At 50.9% G+C, this 20025-nt stretch overlaps 1 protein-coding gene across 12 annotated transcripts in view; it reads right to left on the bottom strand.

The window, feature by feature from the left end:
• Window positions 1–1226: 1226 nt before the first annotated feature.
• The window catches only part of MTMR3 (myotubularin related protein 3), an 87887-nt gene continuing 69088 nt past the window's right edge, over window positions 1227–20025 (bottom strand). For 8 of the 12 annotated variants that reach the window (XM_054219765.1, XM_054219767.1, XM_054219766.1 and 5 more), the window contains 8 exons: window positions 19662–19847; window positions 18095–18265; window positions 15871–16016; window positions 13785–15189; window positions 11361–11471; window positions 10778–10866; window positions 9238–9264; window positions 1227–6843 (listed from right to left, as the gene is read on the bottom strand). In XM_054219765.1, the coding sequence (XP_054075740.1) occupies window positions 6672–6843; window positions 9238–9264; window positions 10778–10866; window positions 11361–11471; window positions 13785–15189; window positions 15871–16016; window positions 18095–18265; window positions 19662–19847 (2307 nt within the window). In that variant the 3' untranslated portion in view covers window positions 1227–6671. Of the gene's footprint in view, window positions 6844–9237; window positions 9265–10777; window positions 10867–11358; window positions 11472–13509; window positions 13658–13784; window positions 15190–15870; window positions 16017–18094; window positions 18266–19661; window positions 19848–20025 lie in introns of those variants that run through there. The other 4 variants (XM_054219774.1, XM_054219773.1, XM_054219775.1 and 1 more) reach the window with 4 other exon arrangements.

Genomic DNA, 20025 nt, shown 5'->3' with positions numbered 1-20025 from the left:
GCTGGAGGGGTGGGACTGTGTGAACCTCATGGAGTTCAACCAGGCCAAGGGCAGGGTCCTGCACCCGGGTCATGGCAATCCCAGGCACAAACCCAGGTTGGGCGGAGAAGGGCTGGAGAGCAGCCCTGAGGAGAAGGACCTGGGGGTGTTGGTGGACGAGAAGCTCAACATGAGCCAGCAACGAGCGCTGGCAGCCCAGAAACCCCCCGCAGCCCGGGCTGCATCCCCAGCAGCGTGGGCAGCAGGGCGAGGGGGGGATTCTGCCCCTCTGCTCCGCTCTGTGAGACCCCCCTGCAGTGCTGCCTCCAGCGCTGGGGCACCAACAGCAGAAGGACACGGAGCTGTTGGAGCGGGGCCAGAGGAGGCCCCGGAGCTGCTGGGAGGGCTGGAGCCCCTCTGCTGGGAGGACAGGCTGAGAGAGCTGGGGGGGTTCAGCCTGGAGAAGAGAAGGCTCCGGGGAGACCTTGGAGCCCCTTCCAGTCCCTAAAGGGGCTCCAGGAAAGCTGGGGAGGGACTCTGGATCAGGGAGGGGAGCCACAGGATCACAGGGAATGGTTTTGCACTGGGAGAGGGGAGATTGAGATGAGATGTGAGGAAGCAATTCTTGGCTGTGAGGGGGGTGAGCCCCTGGCCCAGGTTGCCCAGAGAAGCTGTGGCTGCCCCATCCCTGGAGGGGTTCAAGGCCAGGTTGGACGGGGCTTGGAGCAACCTGGGCTGGTGGGAGGTGTCCCTGCCCAGGGCAGGGGGTGGCACTGGGTGGGCTTTAAGGTCCCTTCCAACCCAAACCATGCTGTGATTCCATAAATGTGTCGTGTTGTGTAAAAATCAGGAGAATGAGAAAACGAGAGAGGAGCGTGTGGCTCTCACCTGACCGATGACGGCAGCAGAGCCCGGCAGCAGCTCTGCGCGCAGGGCGGACGGCGCGTACAGCGCAGAACGAAAGCCGTGGCCTTTCCCCGGCGTTACAGCAGTTTGCGGAGCTGCTGATACACCAGCGGCAGCCGCCCTTCGCGCCCAGGGCTCGGCTCCGACGCACGGGGCTCGGCAAGCAGCCGGTGGCTGCCCCGCTGGGACCTCTCGGCTCCTCTTCCTAGGAATTTTACATGTTTTTGAACACTCTTAATTACTTTTTCCTAATATACGAGCTCTAATTTGCCTAAAAATAAGCCCCGTAAACTGGGAGCCCTGCAAAGGCACTGATACAGAAAACACAAGGGACTGTAAAATTGTCACCGTGTAGGAAAATGACAAATTTATTAAGATCTAAATAGTCACTCTGAGGCTACAGCAGAATAAATGCTGTTACAAACAAATAAGCACTAGGGTCTAACACTTTATACTGCTGCTAAACAGCTCTCTGCGCTCAAAGGTTTGCGTGTTTTAAAACATTTAAATGTTCTTGAAGTAATTAATCAAGAATCGGATGTCATTTTAATACAAATTCCACCCCCCCCCCCAAAAAAATGTACAATCAAATGCATCACCTGTTGCCACTGCAAGGTAAAAATCATCTCATAACGTAACTACGGGAAATCGGTTTAAAAAACCATATTTGTTAAATAGGAAGATAAAACTTTAGCAGCACTTAAAAAATTTGATAAGTCCAAAGAATATGGGTGACCTCAAATCCTGAAATGCACCGATCTGAGCTGCGATGCCGGTGGTGTGTGGGGAAAATGGGCTGGGAATTGGTTATTCCCCCGCCCAGGACTGGCAGCGGATCCGGCGTGGGGACAGTGGGGCAGACGCTGGTCCAGACGCGGCTGTTTCTCCTTCTGCCTCCTCGCTCCAACGCCAGTGGATTCCTTCTTTATCAAAAAACTGAGCTGAATTGTTAAAAAAGAAGCGTGCGGCTGCCGGGGCTGGGCAGCGTCCCCAGCCCTGCGCTGCCTGTCTGGCCGCGATGGCACCGAGCCGTCCCAGGAGAAGCGCTGCCGTCCCTCCGAGGAAAAACCACCCGGAGCAAACGCAGCTGCCGGCAGCGCAACCTGCGCCGCTGCACGGGCAGGGGCTGCATCGCTCCCCTTCCTCGCTCCGCTCAAAACATCCGAAATCGCTGCTTTTGCTTTTTAATCAAGAAAGGTAATTCCGTGGAGCTCAGGAGCTGGCTCCGAGCGATGCCGGCGATGGGATCCAGCTGAGGGTGGCTCCAGATCACCCCTGACCCCCGTCCTGCGCCCGAGCAAAAGCTGGAGCCTGCCCTGCGCTTGGCCCTGGCTGCGCTGCTCCCAGCACGGCCCAGCGGAACACCATCTGCTGGCCCTGGAGAGGGTTTTCTCGGAGCTGAGCAACGCAGGCTCTGTTAGAGGGACAATTACACAATAGCCATAAAGCACCTGCACACCCGTCTGTTAAACGCGCTCTGAATCTGCTCAGCTTTCCTGCGCTGGGGCTTTCCTTGCCCTTTGCGGCCTCAGAACGGCTCAAAACCTCCGTTCCCACACCGACCGTCGCTCCCGGGGCCGCAGAGCGGTTCCCGACACCTCCTCGCCCTGCACCACCACGCACACAGCCTTGGGGTTCCCCACCCTGCGCGCTGCCGCCACCGCACCTCACCCGTACAATTAATGAAGCGGTGATCAACTACCTGCTGCGGGACGGCTCCTGCGCCACCGCGCTGCCGCACTCGTGCCACCTCCAGCGGGAAGGAGGGGCCGGGCCGGCCGCTGGCCTGTCCAGGGACCAGAGGGACCCGGAGGTCTCAGAGACCGGCTCCTTCCGCGGCCACTACCCCGACCTGCGAGGCTCCCGAGAAGCCGCTCACGTCGCCCGTGCGCGAGGAGCCTGGTGGACAGCCTGTAAGGCAGCGCCAGAGCTGCGTATTGCGACAGCGGCGCCGCTTTGCCTTCGGGCCCTCGTGCTGTTGGAGAGCTGGGACAAGAAAAGAGGACAGGACGTTCGTTAGGAAGAAACGAGCTTCTGCCTGACGCCAGCCGTGCGCTCCCCCAGCAGAGCCGCCGGGCCGCCGATGCCCCTGACTTGAAGCCGTTCCGCACAACAAGAGTTTCACGCCGGGTGGGAGTTAAACGCTTCTCCAGCTGCCCGGCTGGAGGACAGCAGAGGAGCCCGGCGCGGCTCCGTGCAGCCTTTCGGAAGCGGAGCAGACACCACGGCCTGCGGGGCCGGGAGCCCCGGCGTGCACACCATGTCCACGGGCGCCGCACCGCAGAGGGAGGAGTTACTGAGAGAGCGCTCAGAAGGAACTCAAGGATGACAAGAGCTCTACAAAATCCAATTCTGGTGTATAACTGAAACCCTGCTCTTCCTTTTGCACGTCCTTAATAGCGCAAACCATTACGCCCGCTCTTTTTTATTCTTGAAGCTGTCAATAACCACCCCCGGCGGCGATCACAGCTCTGCCCAGAACCTGCGCTTTTCTTCGATTAAATAAATACCGCGAGATCATAAAGCGATTGTGCACAACGTCTTGCGATTAGAACAGGCCTGTCCCCCTGCAAACTCTGGGCAAATCCTCTCTCTCCGTTTCAAATCCGTAAGAAAAGAAAGAAGGGAGGGAGCGGGAGCGTACGCGAGGGGAGAGCGTGCAGCCGAGCGGCCCAAACCAGCAAGCGGATGAGAATGATCGCACCCTTGCGCGGGAGGAGACTTTCGCAGGACAAACAGCAGTTGGGTTTTTCACCTTCTGGGGCAAGATGAAAAGAGATTAACCCTGAGTGAGTTTGGTTTGTTCCCGAAGAGCCTGGGCTCCACCATCCAGCATCGAGAATAAGGCAGAAAGTGTGCAAACGAGAAGCCGGCCCCGAGCTCCGGCCGGGGCGAGCACCGGCGCCTGCTCGCTGCAGGGGCCGGGAGACAGCGAGCTTCCTCTGCCAAACATCACCCAACGCAGGGCGAGGTCCCTGGGCCGCCCCTACGGTTGGGTTAACGCCGTGGGATCGACGCTTTGAAATACGATGGTCGGTGACGGGGGAAAAGAAAAAGGAGGTGCCGAGGCCGGTGAGACTCCTCGGAGCTCTCCAGCCGCGGTGCCGATGGCACCCACGGGACTCGGTGCCGCGCACCGTTTGTGTCTTTTTTCCCCCTCCCTGGGACTCTCGCACCAGGAAAACCAAGCTTAATATTTTTTCTTCCAAGTTTGGGAGCAACAGGATGTTGTTCCTTGCAAAGCCACAGAGTGGGAAAGAAAGCGAGAGGCGGCTGCGGCAGCCTCCCTTCTCAAAGGCCTTGGTGCTTCCGCTGAACCGCAAATACATCCCCTACGAAGGACAGGGAAGAAAAATAAAAAATTAGAAAGTGTGTTAGCAAATGCTCCCATGCAAAAGTCTAAACTTTATTCACTTTTATTTATATATTTAACAATTCTAAAGTATTTACTTCTCGCTTTGACAAAAATGAAAAATATAGGAGCACTTTACTCTCTTGAGGAGAGAAGGGTTATATATACAGCTATGGAGAGATACTGGTTCCTCCTTTACATACAAAGAAAAATAATATTAATAAAAAAAGTGCTTCATCGATCAAAAAAAGACTAAGAGCTGCAAGCATTTATTCACACTGTACATCACAGACCCCGAAAACCCATATCAGAACCTCTTGGCACCTGTCATTAGCAACTGCAGAATCTCAGGCTTAAGTTTTCGAGTGTCTATTCGCACCACAGGCCCACACGACGTCAGTGCGCAAACTACCCCCGGCCCCCCACGTCACACCTCTAATGGCCCCCCCCCCGCCGCGGGACAGCCAGAGTCGGGGGCCGTGCACCGTCCTTTCCCCGCTCCGGCCGCCTCCGCCGCACCGGGAACAGCGATGGCTACGGTTCTATCGCGGCCAGTCGCCGCGCGGCTTTAGGAACAAAGACCTCCAGGTACAACTCGACTGAAGAACCCCATCGTTCGCTTTGCTCTTCCCTCCCGATGGTTTGAAAAACGTTTCAAAGCCCGTAGCCGGGGAGAAGCCAAGATGCTCTGTTACCGGAGCCCTTCCCGTAAGGAGACGGGCTGCTCCGCTGAACCGGCCTCCTGGACATTCAGTTCTGTTTTGGGAATCTTCAGCTTACGCCGCAGCAGCGCTAACAGTCCCTGCAAAGGGCGGGGGAAGCTCAAAGCCAAAAAATAAAACACCTTGACATTTCTTTTCCCCATCAGACCTAACAAATATTCCGAGATGGTTTTCTCTGTGGGATACTCGCTTTGGATCACGCGATTCTGACATTCCGGGGAAGGGAAGCGCTCCTTTTCCCAAGGGTTCTTACATTTTGAGCTTTTGCGTTTAAAACTCTCCAACACTCCAGCAGGATTTTTGTTCTTGAGAGCATCACGCGAGAAGTTGTAACTTCGTCCAGGCGACGCGCCGTGACGCGGGAGCTCCATCTCCTCCTCGCCAAAGCGCACTAAGCAGCCTCTATCGAAAGGAAACGGGGACGAGTACCTAACGCTCATTACAAACCCCATTTGCAAGAGATTCACACTTTAATGAGGTGACCTTAAAAGCGACTGGGATTGGGACAGAAGGAAGAAGGGGAAGCCATGATGTGTTGTAGGTCTTTATAAAATCCTCGGGCAGGTTTTTCCTATCCGGAGTACACCAAACGCAGACTGGAAAAGGAGGGGACATCCCGGGAGTACGACAAGCACCGGCGCACGGCTCACGGGCCGAGCCCAGCGAGAACACCGGCGGATCGCAGTTGCTCGTTCGTTGGTTTGGATCGTCTCATTAAAGTGCGAGTCTCGACACCGGCGCAACGGCCTGTGTGTGCGAGCCGTGCCAAGCGCACCGCTCCAGAAGTAGCTCCGTGTCCAGCGAACCATCCCACAGGCGGGGCAGGGACACAAGTCCAAGGTCTTCTACTTTCCCACTCGATTTTAAATAATGAATTGCATTTAGATGGCTTCAGAGAGCGGCGCCAGGGTAAAGCCCCTCAGCTGGGCGGCCTGTTCCATCCCCTTCTCGCCTCTCGCTAACAAGCGCCCACTTCCCTTTCCCAGCCTTCTCCAGGTCTTTCCCACCGGGAGCCACCGCGGAGGGGCCCGATGGCAACGGAACACCTCGATTGTGTGTGTGCAGGGACAGAACCGCCCAGCACGGAAATCCCAGCCCAATTCCCCCTATCCCGCAGCGAGGATAACTAAAGCCCACTCTAAGAACAGAGGGGGAGAGTGCTCTCTTGGGAAGGAGATTCCCATTTCTTCTAGCAGCAACAGGTTCCCAAACAGCAGTGTCTTTGTTTGGAAGTGAGAGGAGTGATTGAAAGCACTAGCGCCGACGCTACAGGAATTCACGCTCCGCGCACTGGCTGGACCGAGTCCCCTCTTCTCCTTTCCTCCGCAAAATCGTCTGTCTGCAACAGTTCAGCAGTGGGACACTTAAATGCCAACGGGAAATCTGGTTCTGGCGCCAGCTCCCTTCCCACTTCCCCAATCTTCCAGCAAACAAACGAACATATATATATATATTATATATATACACACACACGCATAGACACATACACACAGATAGGACCGAAAGGAAAGGGGGAATAGCTGGAAAAGGAGAATCCCAGGATCCAGCGGTACGTCCTCCAGCTCTGTCCCGCCGAGCGGCGTTCCACGCCCCAACCTCCAAAGTGCACGGCTCCCACGTCCTCCCAGCCTCGGCCCACCGAGAATCCGCCTGTCTGGGAGCGGGGGAAGAGTCGGCACCGGCTGCTCCCCCGCTGCGTGGAGGCTGGGACTTCAATTCGACGTGGCAGTGATGGGTTTGTCCAGTTCGAGATCCAGGCTGGAACTGCTCGGGTGCAAGCTGCTGTAGCAGGATTTGCAGACTCTGCTGGGTTCAAAGAGCTGCTGACTAGGAACGGGCACCTTCTGGTTACAGCAACTGGAGCAGAACACGTTTCCACAATTCCTTGCATGGGGAACAGAGGAGAAATGGAAAAGAAAAAGATCAGAAGCAGTTTGACAAAGTTACCTGAGTTCTACTATTACCCTGTTTGGTGCGTTGGGAGGGGCTCAGCCCCGGGGACTGCAGTCGCTGCTCCCCGCGGACCGGGATGGGTGCAAAGATTCCAACGCCCGTGCCCTGCGCCACTGGCTGCTGCAGCCGGAGCAGAGCTCTCGGGAAGGGCCACCAGAAAGGGAGCACAGAGCAAACGGCAGCACAGAACTACAGCTCGTCACACATTACGGCACAGCACTGTCTCATCTCACGCTGGAGGTAACGTCCCCCTCCGTGACCCAGGGCTGAGCTCTCTTCTCCCCGTGTCCTGCCGAGGAGCTCGGGCAAGGTGCTGCTCACCGCTGTCACTGCCACCCTGGGGACACAGGAGGGGCTAAGGGAGAGCAAACAAGGGGCCTTGCTCCGCAACGATGCGGGCAGCGTTGTGCTCCGGCCCCTGCTCGCCCCGCTGACCCAGCCTGGTGTTACAGACTGGCAACTGCACTCCCAGGAGGAGTCTCTGCTCCTTTACTCTTCTACAAACGCGTGCCGGTGGGCACCAGCACAGAGACATTCGCTTCTCTTCCTTTCAAGTGCGCTGCTGCAAGGTTTAAGCATGGGACAGGTGAAAAAAAAAAAAAATATTAAACCCAGTTTCTGTTGATGCCATCCTCCCACTGCCCCAGGAGCGCGGTCCCTTTTGCGGCGTTCCCGGCAGTCCCACGCTTCTGCGTTAACGTCAACTGCGTCACCAGGGATCATGCAAAGCCAGGAGCAGGGCAGGCAGGTATTTCATGCTCAGACACGGCAGTAACGCTGCGGCAGGGTGAGCAGTCTCATACGCATTCTTGTCAGCTGGCAGCTGGTGGAGGCACGCTGGCACATGCACCTCACGGGAGGCAGGGATAAAATTTAAATCTTGCAAAAGAATTACCTTCTCTTCTCGCAGCCCCCCTTCAAAAGCTGCTGCTGCTCAAGCCAGCCCGGCGAGCACTGCAGCGCCCTGGCCTCCAAACGCCCTGAGAACAGCACTCCGGGGACCCGCGTTTGCAAGTTTCCCTCCTCCATGCCTGCCGCCCTCTTCGTTAACTCTTTGGCATTGGGATTCTGTGCCATTATTGTTCTGTGCTAGAAAAGATCTGCTGCTGCCAAGAGGCTGACGGAGAATTCTGCCTACACCCAGCAGCTTTGATTAATCCTTCCTTGCCAAGAGACAAGATTTCCAGATGCTGGTCACTGACGGGGAAAGAGTCAGCAAAGAAATCCCATTTCTCACTTCACTGGGCTCATTTTCCCAGCTCCGCACCGCGGCTCCTGGTCTCAAAGCGGTAACCCTAGCGCTGGGAGCCTGACAACGGCTCGCCTTTCTGCGGCGCTTCTCTCGTCTTTTCGAGGGCCCTGTTCAAAATGACTATCAGAAAAAGCAGCGGGAGCGTTTTCTGCAGAAACGCCCCGCAGAAAAGCAGCTCCGACATCCCACGTCTCTGCTGCTCAAAGAACCGTCATCCAGCAGCCGCTCGCTGTCGACGGCTGGGGTCAAAAAAGAAGCAGAGGGATTAAGACAAGCATGTGTTTGTTGTAGCTCACCAGCTCCCTAACGCATGCTTGGGGGGGGTTTTGTTGTTTTATCCTTCTGTGATAGATAACAGTGTTCTGTGACTGCTCTCCCCCGAGCTTCGGAAAGCTCCGAACAACTTATTCTTGCTATCCTGGTGGTCCTCTGCTTCGCTTGGGAGATTACAGAGAGATGTTAAAAAACAGGCTGGGAGAGCGATCTCACTCCTTTGAGGAAGGGTGAGTGTTAAAATCATACTATCGATACCTCTATCGTGGATATTTATCCATTTTCGGGGTGACACTAACCCTCCACCAGCTCTGCGTTACCTTTTATTGCCCCAGTATTTTCAGCCCTTCTAAAATAAGCGGCAGTTTGTTTGTCAACAGGCTGCAGACCGATACTGGAATTGTTTGATAACGTGCGGACCTCTCCCCAAAATAAGGCAAAAAGGGAAAAGAAAAAAAAAATAATCAATGCACATGGCTACACCGGAAGGCCCGTCTCCTCTCAGTGAGAAGTGCAGCATTCTCCGTTACCCAAACACGCGACATCACCGACGGTGAGCGTTAGCGTGATCCGCACCCCAGTTTCAGCTACCAAAAGCCAAGTCCTAAAGGCCCTTCTGCGAGGAGAGGCCTGTCTGGGTGGCCGTAACACCCAGCGGCTCGTGCTGCCCACGCACAGTGGGCTGCTGGTGACTTCTAGGCAAGTGAAAGACACCGAGGGGGGAAGAGCCCGAGTTAGTCTGGCCAAGTTACCAAGAAAACGCAGACAGACAACAGACAGAGGCTGTTGCAAATGCTCACCAGATCTGATCAACACGTTCAACGTCCCTGCAAGGAGGGGAGAAAGAGCTCAGAGGGGGACGAGGGAAAGAAGAGAATGGCAGAAATGAAGGAAGCTGCCTATTTTTATCCCGCTCAAGGCCTTACAGCACATGGGTTTCAACTCATTCTCACTCCCGGGTAAGCCGTGGAGCGGCTGCCGCTGACCACTGGGGGTTTGAACCTGTGTGCTATGGGAACACCGCGGTTTTCTTGCTGGTTGCCATTCCTTACTGGTCTCTGCCATAGACAACCAGAGCTTACGTGGGCAGCCTGGGCAACCCAGGTCAGACATTTGAAAGCTGAAGAAACAAAGAGACTAGAGGGAAACTGGCAACCAAACGTGAAACCCTGAGTCAACGCGAACTCCTCCTGGTGCTGGGGTGTCCTGGGTGCATCCATGCGCTAGGAGCACCCCAAAGCCCAGCTCAGGGAGGTGGCAAATGCCAGTCGGCCTCAGGAGTGCTGAATGGGTGCCTCCACAGCAGGTACCGCAAGAAGAAAAACCCCATTTCAGCTCTTATAAACCCCTTCAGATGTGTACAACCGCGTGCTTCGTAATCATACTCTTCATCTGAAGCCTTAAGACAAATTTGCACAAAAACAGTGGACATGAAAAAAAAAAAAATCAAAGCCTTTCAACTTCTATTCCTTCTTCCCTGGGTTTGTTTATCTTTACGAGACTAAATGGAGCAAAATACAAAACGGGACACAAACCAGGGAAGACGTTTATAATTCTCTACGACTTCAAAAAGCAGCGAAGCATCACAATGTGATAACTGCCATTTGGTTAAGTGACAGCTCTTGTAATCGTTTTCTCGTGTCCAGAAATCAGGAATAGGGATTTATTTGAAGTAGAACTTGGAAATCTGAGCTTCTCTGACTTTACTAGAGTATGATCTAATCAAAAGGCCTCTGCCACCTGTTCTTCATTAAGCCCCCGCTGCCTGCATTAGCTGTTGTAGCCTCTGCTGGCAATATGTTTGGCAGAGAATAATCCAGAAAACTTTTATTTCACATAGGTGTCCTTTGCAGGTTCTCTTACAGGAGCAATTTAATGAAAAGGGAAGAATGGTCAGAGAAGGAAAGGAGCAGCTTCGCAACCAGTAATGGGAAGAAGATGGTATTCATGTAGTTGCAGTATTGAATTACTGAACGCAGAGATGACAAAGCAGGAATCTTTATGATTTACACCCTCTTAATAAGCTAAACAGGCAGCTGCCTCCAAAAATGCAGTTTGAGGAAGGCAGGCAGGATCTGTTTAGGCTGGGGTGGAGCAGATACCAAATGTGGCTTTTGAAAAACGTACTCTGCAGGAACTGGAACCCAACGGGAGAAACTGCCCTGTTCTGCCAAAGTGCTCGATTCCTCCAGGAGCGGGTACGGTCCTACCCTAAAACTCTGCCATCGGTCCCTCAGAAAGGGACTGTGTGTCAAAGAAAGCCCTTTCCTGGTTTAAGAGGAGAGGGGACATTTCAAGGTGTGCTTCCCTCCCTCTGTGCTCTGCCGAAGCACAGGTTACCTGCAGTGGTGCTTCCGACTGGCGAGCCAGAAGGTACTGTCACAGCCATAGCAGTGTGCCGCCAGGTGGTCCGGAAGCCATCGCGTCACCTGGGAGAAAGAAAAGACACATTTATCAAGGAGAGGACAATCCATTAGAAACAAACCCGTCTCATTTGAGCTCACAAATTCAGTGCTTGTTCTAAGAGCACAAACTCAGCGTTGGCAACAATTGAAGAGAGGCGACAGAAACCTTCCCTTTGAGAACAGACACACTAAATTCCCCTCAGACAAACAGAAATTAAGTCGAAAAGTCCAATTCCTTGGGTTTTTTTCCTGTGCTTTAGAAGTATCCAGGCCAAGAATATTCATCAAGCATGTGTGCACCTAAGGCTCCTTTAGCTACGGTCCCTTCCACGGCTTCTCAAAGGCAGCAGAGGGCTCATAGGCACAGGTACTGATATTTAAAGTATGAGAGACAAGCGAAACGCAAGGAAGATAGTTCACAAGAAGTGGCGCGTGACCAAAGGCTGTAGGGATCATTTGAATTAGGAACATCCCATCCTACCGGAAGAATGAACGATTTACAGGGCTTTAGTCTGTACCTCTGTGTCCTGTTTATCCACCTGCTCCCAGCTGGCTTCAGAGAAAATCTCTGTGCTGCAGCGAGACAAGCAGTTCTGATCCAGATTGCTTTCCGAGTCGGGTATGGAAGTCTGTTGGCAAACAAACACAGCTGAACAGAACCTTCCCAGATTCCTACTTCCACACAAATAAAAACCGGACACAGTCGCGGGGTACCTCCCGCTGAGGGCGAATGTCGCAACCTACAGATGTCACCTACCCACAGCGCACAGGCGGCAGCAAAGGCAACCGCACCTTTTGGAATGGGACTATAAATGCCACACGCTGAAGCGGTTTGTGCAGCCAAGTGCAAAAAAAGCCCACCCAAGCCATGCAAAAAAAACCCCAGGAGGTCAGGTGCTGACCCTCCGGATGACGGGAGGTAAAATGGATTTTAAAATCTGTTTTCTGCTGCGTTAAGCACCGAGTTCTGGCAACACTTTGGGTGATTAACCAAAAAAGCTGCTGTCTGTGGCTCCAATTTCACGGCCGCATTTCCTTTCCGAGGTTGTTTCACTTTTAAAATTACTAATAGTAATACATATATCCTTTTGCCAGCAAAAATTCTGGAAAATACAAGCCAAATCACTCATGGGAAAACTCAGAATTTGAGTCGTATATATTCCACGCATAGATTTTTGGGGAATAGCTTCTTCTTAATATAGTCTAGCCAGGTAGAGTTGTATTGTAACTGACTTAAAACTCAGCCAGCCCTTGAAATACGTTAAAAATAGCAAGAAATCTTGAGTTACTGTCTGTCTGTGCCTGAGGAACGGGCACCTCTGGAGCTCCAGAAGAAAAACTCTTACTCTCAAAGCTGAGGCACAACCAGAAGGTAGAGATCAGACTCTTAAAAATGGTGAATTTTCCAGAGGACAGCACGCTCTCACATCCAGCCCTACCCTGCAGTTTGGGAAGGTCCTTAAAAAAAAAAATGGCAGTATAATAAATTAAGCCAAATCACCAAATTTTTCCAAGGAATCCAAGCTTTTGCCAGTGCCAGAAGCCATACCCAATTGGAAATTGATGTTCAAAGCAGCACTCAGTGCCGCCGTCTCCGATGGGAACAGCCAAGCAGGCTCTGAGAATTTCTCACAACAAATGTACCTGGGACTATCCAGCACCTCTGCCACTTCTGAACAGTATTACATTCAATAAACAAAAGTTGGAAACCTCTTATAATTTTTGAGTTTGTTTTTTTTTTTTGTTGTTGTTGTTTTTCAAAGCCACAGGAAAATACAGACTCTGTCTCAGGGCTCCTACGTCCCCTCGCCTTCCCCTTCACAGCCTTCCCCTCCTCCCCGGCCAGCCTCTTCCCCCAAGTCGCTCTCCCCTCTTCGTTTATTTTATTTAACTAAGAACACTGGGCCTTTCAAAAACCAAATCTTGCAGCAATCTGCGGAGCTGCTCTGTGCGCGAAGGGCTCTACAGAGCAGGGCTCCTGCTTGTTCTCTGAACCAGGGGTACATTCAAGCAACGTAGGGCCCGTGACTGTATTTCTTTTGATGTACTATTATTATTTATGAGTCAAAAGAGGAGGAGAAATTAGGTAAAAAACAGATAAGGGGGAAGCAACTCAAAACCCGCCCAAGACATACAAGAAAACTTGCTAGCTATTGAGATCTGGAACTTGGGATTACTCTTATTTCACGTCTGATTTTGCAATTTCTTTTGCACCCGCAAGTACACAGACCATTTAATTGCTACAGAAATTAGCGTTACTGTATTTGAATCACATCTCAAACTTAAGTCTCTACTTCGATGACTTCAAACACTTCCAAGTAAAAGCACAGTTTAAAAGCTCCCTTAAAATTCTTCATTTGTTGAGAAAAAGCCTCATTGACATAAGGCTGTCACAAAAGCTCTTAATTTATTCCAGCTAACGAGCCCGGAGCAGGCCGGCCGTCTGAAAAGGGGACGGCTCGAAGTTTTGAGTTAAGAGAGCAGCCACTGCTGCATCGCTCTTACCCAAAGCGTGCAAAGCACCATGAGATCGGTCCTCCGCTCCTGTCCCCATGACACATTCACAGCCTCAGAAAAATATCTTTAACCATATTAGTAAAACAAGCATTTGGGTTTTTTTTTTTTAATAAGGCCAATGAAGGTGTTTAGGTATGTCCGGGTACGTACACTGTGAAACGCCCGTCTTGAAGCAAACCTTTGCTACATTTATGGTCAAACTGAAATACCGTGAAAACATGAGTCATCATTAATTGCCATGTGCCGTGTACTCAGCCGTTTGCCCTCTTCAGAAGGACCTGGAGAGTTTTATAAGAGCCTGCACGGCCAAAAAAAAAAACATCACTACCTGACCAATGAACCAAGAGCTGACAGCATGGCGAGATCCAGCACGTGACTAACTAGCCCGCTGTTTCCAGCGGTGGCCCAGTTACCATTTCACTTACCACTTCGTCTCCATAATCACCGTTGAGACGCAAGGAGCTATTCAGGAACTGGCTCTCCAACCGGCTCTTCAACTCTTGCACTTGCTTCTTCAAGGTCTCCACTTCTTGCTGATGGCCAGTTTCTATCTGGCGCAGGCGCTGCTGGATAACGTCAGTGTAGACGGGCATCCCATCATCGTCCAGGTGGCTTCTGGCGGGTTGGTCTGGGCTGCTGGCTGCCTGCTGCTTTCCAAGGGGACTAAACATCCATTTTTGGTGCAAGTTCCTCAAGTGAAACTGCGCAGAGCTACAGCTAGCTGTGGAGACCTGCCGGCTCAGAGGGGCTTTGATCCGGCCGTCCTCTCCATTCACACAGTGCCCATTCGTCGCGTGGTATTTTTGGGTGATACTAAACCCCGCAGGCTTCTCCGTCATCTTGTTCTCGGGCTCCAGCTCTCCGTTACACACAATCTCACCTTTACATTCAGCTAAAGGCAAGGCACAAGGGGAAGGCATCGGGATGTGTGTGTTGCTGCCACCAGAAGTCCTATGTACTTTTGTTCCCAGTTTTTGAAGTTCTAGCATGCTCTCCCCCTCCGGCCTATTGTCAATAGTTCGAGAAAGTCCGTCAGCACTGTTGTCGAGCGGGTGAGGTCTATGGCAAGGGCCCTTTGGGACGAGCTCTTGCTTTGCTTCATTCTCTGTCAAGGTTTCCGTAGAACTTTCAATGTTGGATGTTCTCGCCTCATGCGGGATTGTAAGAGGTAAGGGAAGGCTGGCCTGCGCTGCGTGGGACAGGCTCTCTGCTTCTCCTTCAAGTTTGCTAACACCTTCCTCCTCTGTATGCTTTTGAGCGTCTCTATTTACCGAGCCCTCCAAAGGAGCCGCCTGTAGTCCTCTCACCTGAGGTAACTTCTGGAGAGCGTTACTGAGATCAGCGTGCTCATCCTGTTGTCCTTTAAGCTCAGAAGCACCTTGTGAAACTGGATGTGGATTGGATACTGGATTGTTCGTTACAATACCTTTATCCGCCTCAGCCTTCTCACAGAGATGTAGATTTTCAGTTCTCTTCTCCTTATCCAGGGCAGTGTCATCCCCTTTCCCTCCTGCCTCCAGGCTACCCCTTAAGTGCTCCTCCAGGCCAACGTCATCTTTAGTGGCCTCTTGCAAAATGTTCTCCATCTGTCCCTCTGCCACACCAGCGGCAACAGAGAGCTCTGCTCCCACTGGAGCCCTGCCCTGTTTGCCCAGGCTGTCTCCGTCGAAGGCATCGTCCCCGGGGCTGCCGAGGCCGCTCAGCTCCAGCGAGCGGCGGTGCTCTTGCCACTTCTCATTGAGGCTGGGGTCGCTGCTGCGACGATTGGTTGGAGGCACGCTGCTATCACAGGCTGTCGTCAGATTGTCAAACGATCTTGTCTTTGGTAACCTAATAAAGGTAACAAATAACCAGAATCCAAAGTCAGGGGATTTTCTTTTTTCTTTTTTTTTTTTTAAATGCTTAGCTACTATGGTTTAAGAACTCCCCCCACAATTAGGACAGTAGCAATCTGCTAACTAATGGACTTCTGTGAAGTATTAGCTAGGAGCACATTTGGACCATCTGTAGCACAGAGCTGCTTCAGTACTTTCTTTGCCATCAGGAAAACACGTTCAATCAGACTTCAAACATTCCCAGAATAATCCCTTCACCACAAAGCACAAACGCTTGCAGTCTGGTCACACCTCCCAATTAACATGTGCTCAGCATCAACGTACAAAAAAGCGAAGAAATAGTTATGCAACACAAGAAAAAGAACTCAAATTCAAGACAACCATATGAAAGCTTATATATATACAAGGATATAAAGGAATTCTACAAGGCTATGCAATACTTGGAGCTTAATTCTATTTGCTAACCTTGTCGCTGTTACGCTATCGCCTCTGAAACTCAACAGCTTCCAAAATGGAAAGGATGGCAGACTGCTTTTGGGCAGGTCAGTCAAACAGTCCCACAAACAACCCTGTGCAAAACACCTCCCTCCCGCCACAAGTATTCTCCTCTTTATATCCCACAATATTCTCTGTTGATCTTACTTTACAGGACGGGATTTCTGGGCTCTAGGCTCACCTGCCCAGAGGCTGATCTTCAGGGCTAGAGCCTGGAACGGGGTACGGGGCGCAGGTGTCATCAGCGGGTGTGGAGGGGGAAGAGCACGGCAGGTAAACAGCGCTCCAGAGCATCAGATTCCGCACATGGCACACCGGGTACAGCACCTGGGAGGGGAGAACACGCCACGGTCAGAAACAGAATGCAAAGAGCTCTTCAAATCTGAAATCGTGGTAGTTTATTATTCAGGGCCGCAGCTGGGAGGCTTTGCTAGATCTCCAGATCGCTCCGAAGGCTAGCGAGCAGCTCTGGCATTTTTAATCAGCTACATTCGGATATATAATTATCTTTGCTTTCAGAGGCTGAGGCATAACAATGCCGGCTTTCAGCTTCTCATGAATGAATTACTGCAACGTGCTCCGTGTGAATCTACACCTTAATAACGCTTCTGAGCAATTTAAACTGCCGAAGAATTCAGTGGCCCATTGTTAGCGCAGAGATTTCCTTGTAACTTTGTATTATCCCATGCCATATGAGAGCTGAACTAATAACCTCCTTCAGCAGGGCTTCAATTCAAAGCTAACCCTGTCTTTAATGGAAGCACTCATATGTTAAAAATGAAGTACATGCAGAAATGCTTTGCTGAAGAGGCAGCTTGCTCTTAAAAGGGATTCCTTGACTGTGGAACACGTTTTCTGTTTCAGTTTAAAAACACCTTGGGTCACTCTATCAATCCCACTGCTTTCCCAGGCAGCTTTCTTGCGGAAAAGCAGGCAACGGCGGAGAAACAGGCAGGTTTTGCTGGCACTGAGCAGAGGGAGGGCTGTGGGGTTGGCGGATGCTGCTCATAAACAAGTATGGTTTTACAACAGATGCGGCTGCATCCCAGAGGCACCTTCTAAACACTGAAGTAAAACCACAAAGAGATGAATACATGACAGGAAGTTACCAAAACTCCCACATACGGACAAATTACCCTGATTAGCTCAGTCCACTACAGTGCGGTATTTCCTGAGAATAGAGGCCAAGTCACCGACTGCATCTCTGCTGCAGGACAGGGCAGGTAAGGGCAGCCCGAGGACAGAACCGCCTGCCCACACCGCCTGCTTCAGGAGCGCTCCGAGCTCCTCCCGGGAAACCTGCTGGTACTTTGGGGGAAAACTTAGGTGCCTCCATAGCTTTAAAAGTTCCTCACGAGCCGTATTTATCTGCAATGTCTCATGCTTTCAGCTGTCACATCCACTCCTACAATGACAACGCCGGGCTGGAAAACCTTGAAGGGCTCTGGTGGAGGTTGCTGCTGGCAATGACAAATGGGACCAGGCTGCACGGCCGGTGTCCAGGGGAGACAGCCAGGCACAGAGGCTGACAGGAATGGGAAATTAATCTTTTTCTAACAAATGTAGGCAATCAGCTCTTTCCTACTAAGCCAAGTTTTAATTTTACTTTAAGGAACAATTAAAAGCCACATCTATCATATGCAAAGAGCTTGCACAGTCCTTACAGTTAGGTTTGTGGTATCTGATACCTTCATGAACAAAAAAGGGTTTCAATATTTATAAAAGCCTTTGCTGTCCTAATCACGACGCCATTTGATGAGTGACTGTTCACACGCCCACCACGCTGCATCCCTCAGTGCCTTCCGTGCCCTTTCATCAAATACACAAAAGGTAAGTCCCTTCCCAGAAGCTGCAGTGAGTTATTCGTATGGAAGAGCCAAACTGAAAACGTGAAAGTCTTAAGAGAAACAAAGATATACTAAATAACCTGAGTTACTTTTTCTGGTTAGATTTAAGATTAATATAGACACAGTGTCTAGGTTTGTATGCAATTTTAGGACACTCCTCCGACACAGCTCAGTTCTCTAGAAAGGTCTATTTGTCAAACACTGAAATGGTTTCTCTCACAAAAGATAAAACAAAATATTTAGTTACAGAAAACGCATTTCCAGCACAGAGAAATTTCTGAGGTGGCATTTGACATCCCTCAAATATCAGCAAACTTCATGCAAGACTTGAAACGTCAGACCGAAACGAGTGTCCGAAGGTGAACATTGATGAGGAGAGCGGAGCACACTGCTCTGGAAACGCCTCTCTATGCTGTACTCACGATGACGGTGAAGCCATCGCCATGTCCCACCGCTACAAGCTGGGGTATTTTCTTAAGGTACGCTCTTTTGAGAACATTATACCTGGGAGCCCCCACCGGGACACCCCCCGCGCGGCGGGGAAGGAGGGATACCTACAGATTCGGACTGGGAGGAGTAGAGCAGGTTTTTGAAGGCTTTGTTTGCTGCCCGCAGCAAAGACCAGACAGAACAGGTCCGTTCCTGAGTGTGTTTCTCTCCTCTCTCTTTCGCATTGTTGCACAGGAATGTACCAAAGAGGCAAGAGTAGGTGTGCTGCACCAGTTTCACCTGCACAGACCAACACAAACATTGTCATACGGCAGAAGGGAGCAACTTCACGTGAGAATCAACATTCAGGTTTAAGCAGCAAACCCTTCCTTCACAGGGCAACACATCCCCTTCCTAAAGGCCGATACGCGTTTTTTTGCGTACCTCCTGATAAACTAATTGCAAAAGAATTCAAGCATAGCGGAATCTTTTAAAATCATAACTAAAAGAAAATTCGGGGAAAAAATACAAAATATAAAGACAAAATATTTGTCCATAGACAAGTATAAAAGTCTTGCTGACTCAAACTCCTAGCCCTGCGGGACAGGCAAAGATGAGAACCATGACACCTGCTACAAACGGTTAATGCAGCACGGAAAGGCAGAGAACGGTGGGGAAAAGTGTTAATTTCTGTACGTTGGTATAAAGGCACACAGCACACACATCCTGACCACTACTCACTCCATGCTGTGGTCCCCGCCTGACAAAACAGCTTAATATGAACTTAACTTCAAGCGTAGAACTGACTTCTATGGGATTATTCATATGTTAAATGAAGAGAAATACTTCAATAATCTAATAAATTAAGGGGTTTACTCTAAAAAGGCCAGAATATAAGGGCACGTTCACACACAGCTCCTGTAGATCAGCAGCGTGCCGTGAAGCCAGTTATAACCTTCTGTATGTTATTTCCCAACGGAGCGAAGCGAGGACTGTGCAGTCGCTCGGTTCCACGGCTGAGCTGGCGAGGGGTAATTCAAGTCAGCCACAATCACAGGAACGTGCTTTGAATCTCTTCATGGATCAGACGTTTGATAAAAACATTTATTCTTCAGATTACCAGCCCTGCGGCGGTCAGTGACTGCCCCTTTCCCAGAGATCTACTTTCCTGCCTCATGAACTGATTTTGACCAGATCTCTTAATAGGAGAGCTCTCCGTGTCAAAAGAAAATAAGCACAGCTCATATATCCCACATATTTTCAGCCAAGAAACAGAAAAAAAAAAATAATGAAGGGAAAGGTAAGGGGGAGGCTGGGTTTAGAGGAGGAGTCTTCAAGTCAAAACAAACCCAAAATATATAGCCAGTAACTATGAGTTTTTTCATGCTGTGGGGATGTATTATACCGGAGTTATTTCAGCACCTCTTAGGTGAGACTATTAAATTCGTATCATTTGTTTACTTCTTTGAAAGTCTAAAAGAAGTCCTCAAGGGTCCTGCTTCTGTTTTAAGAGTGAACATGAATTACACAGCACTTTTGTCTACTGTATCTGGGCAGTTTTCCCCTTTTTTCCTCTATCAGGCGGCAGCGTATCCCAGGTAGATGGGAAAATCAGAACCCCCTCGGGGCACTCTCGTATGTTAGTACTGGGTTAGCAGCAGTCTATAAAACAGCAATCTCTCAAGCCACAACTCACAAGGAATGCTTCGTTAAACTCGAAAGAGCAAGGGAACTGCCTCTGGAGCTGATGGACGCAGTCCAGCCACTGTAAAAACACTGGGCAGCGCTCATTTAGGTCATCCGAATTCTCACCATGGCCACAGCGATCTGCAAACTTGTGGCCAAAATCCAGCCACTCCGTCTCCACTAGCACCTGGAAACCCTGCAGAAATGAAAGCACAGATGAAAAGTTCCTATTTTGCTTCAGTTCAGTTTTCGAAAACTCATGGGAATCACCTTATTACTGTGTCCTCGCTCACTCCCATTTCCCGTCAGCACTGGCCTCGTTACTTATTTTTACAGTTTTACCTCTGTGTTTGGAAATGCCGCACTACGAAATT

The sequence above is a fragment of the Rissa tridactyla genome, chromosome 13 (assembly GCF_028500815.1).
Source record: "Rissa tridactyla isolate bRisTri1 chromosome 13, bRisTri1.patW.cur.20221130, whole genome shotgun sequence".
In the NCBI taxonomy this organism is placed as follows: Eukaryota; Metazoa; Chordata; class Aves; order Charadriiformes; family Laridae; genus Rissa; species Rissa tridactyla.
This window is presented reverse-complemented; position numbering and strand designations above follow the sequence as displayed.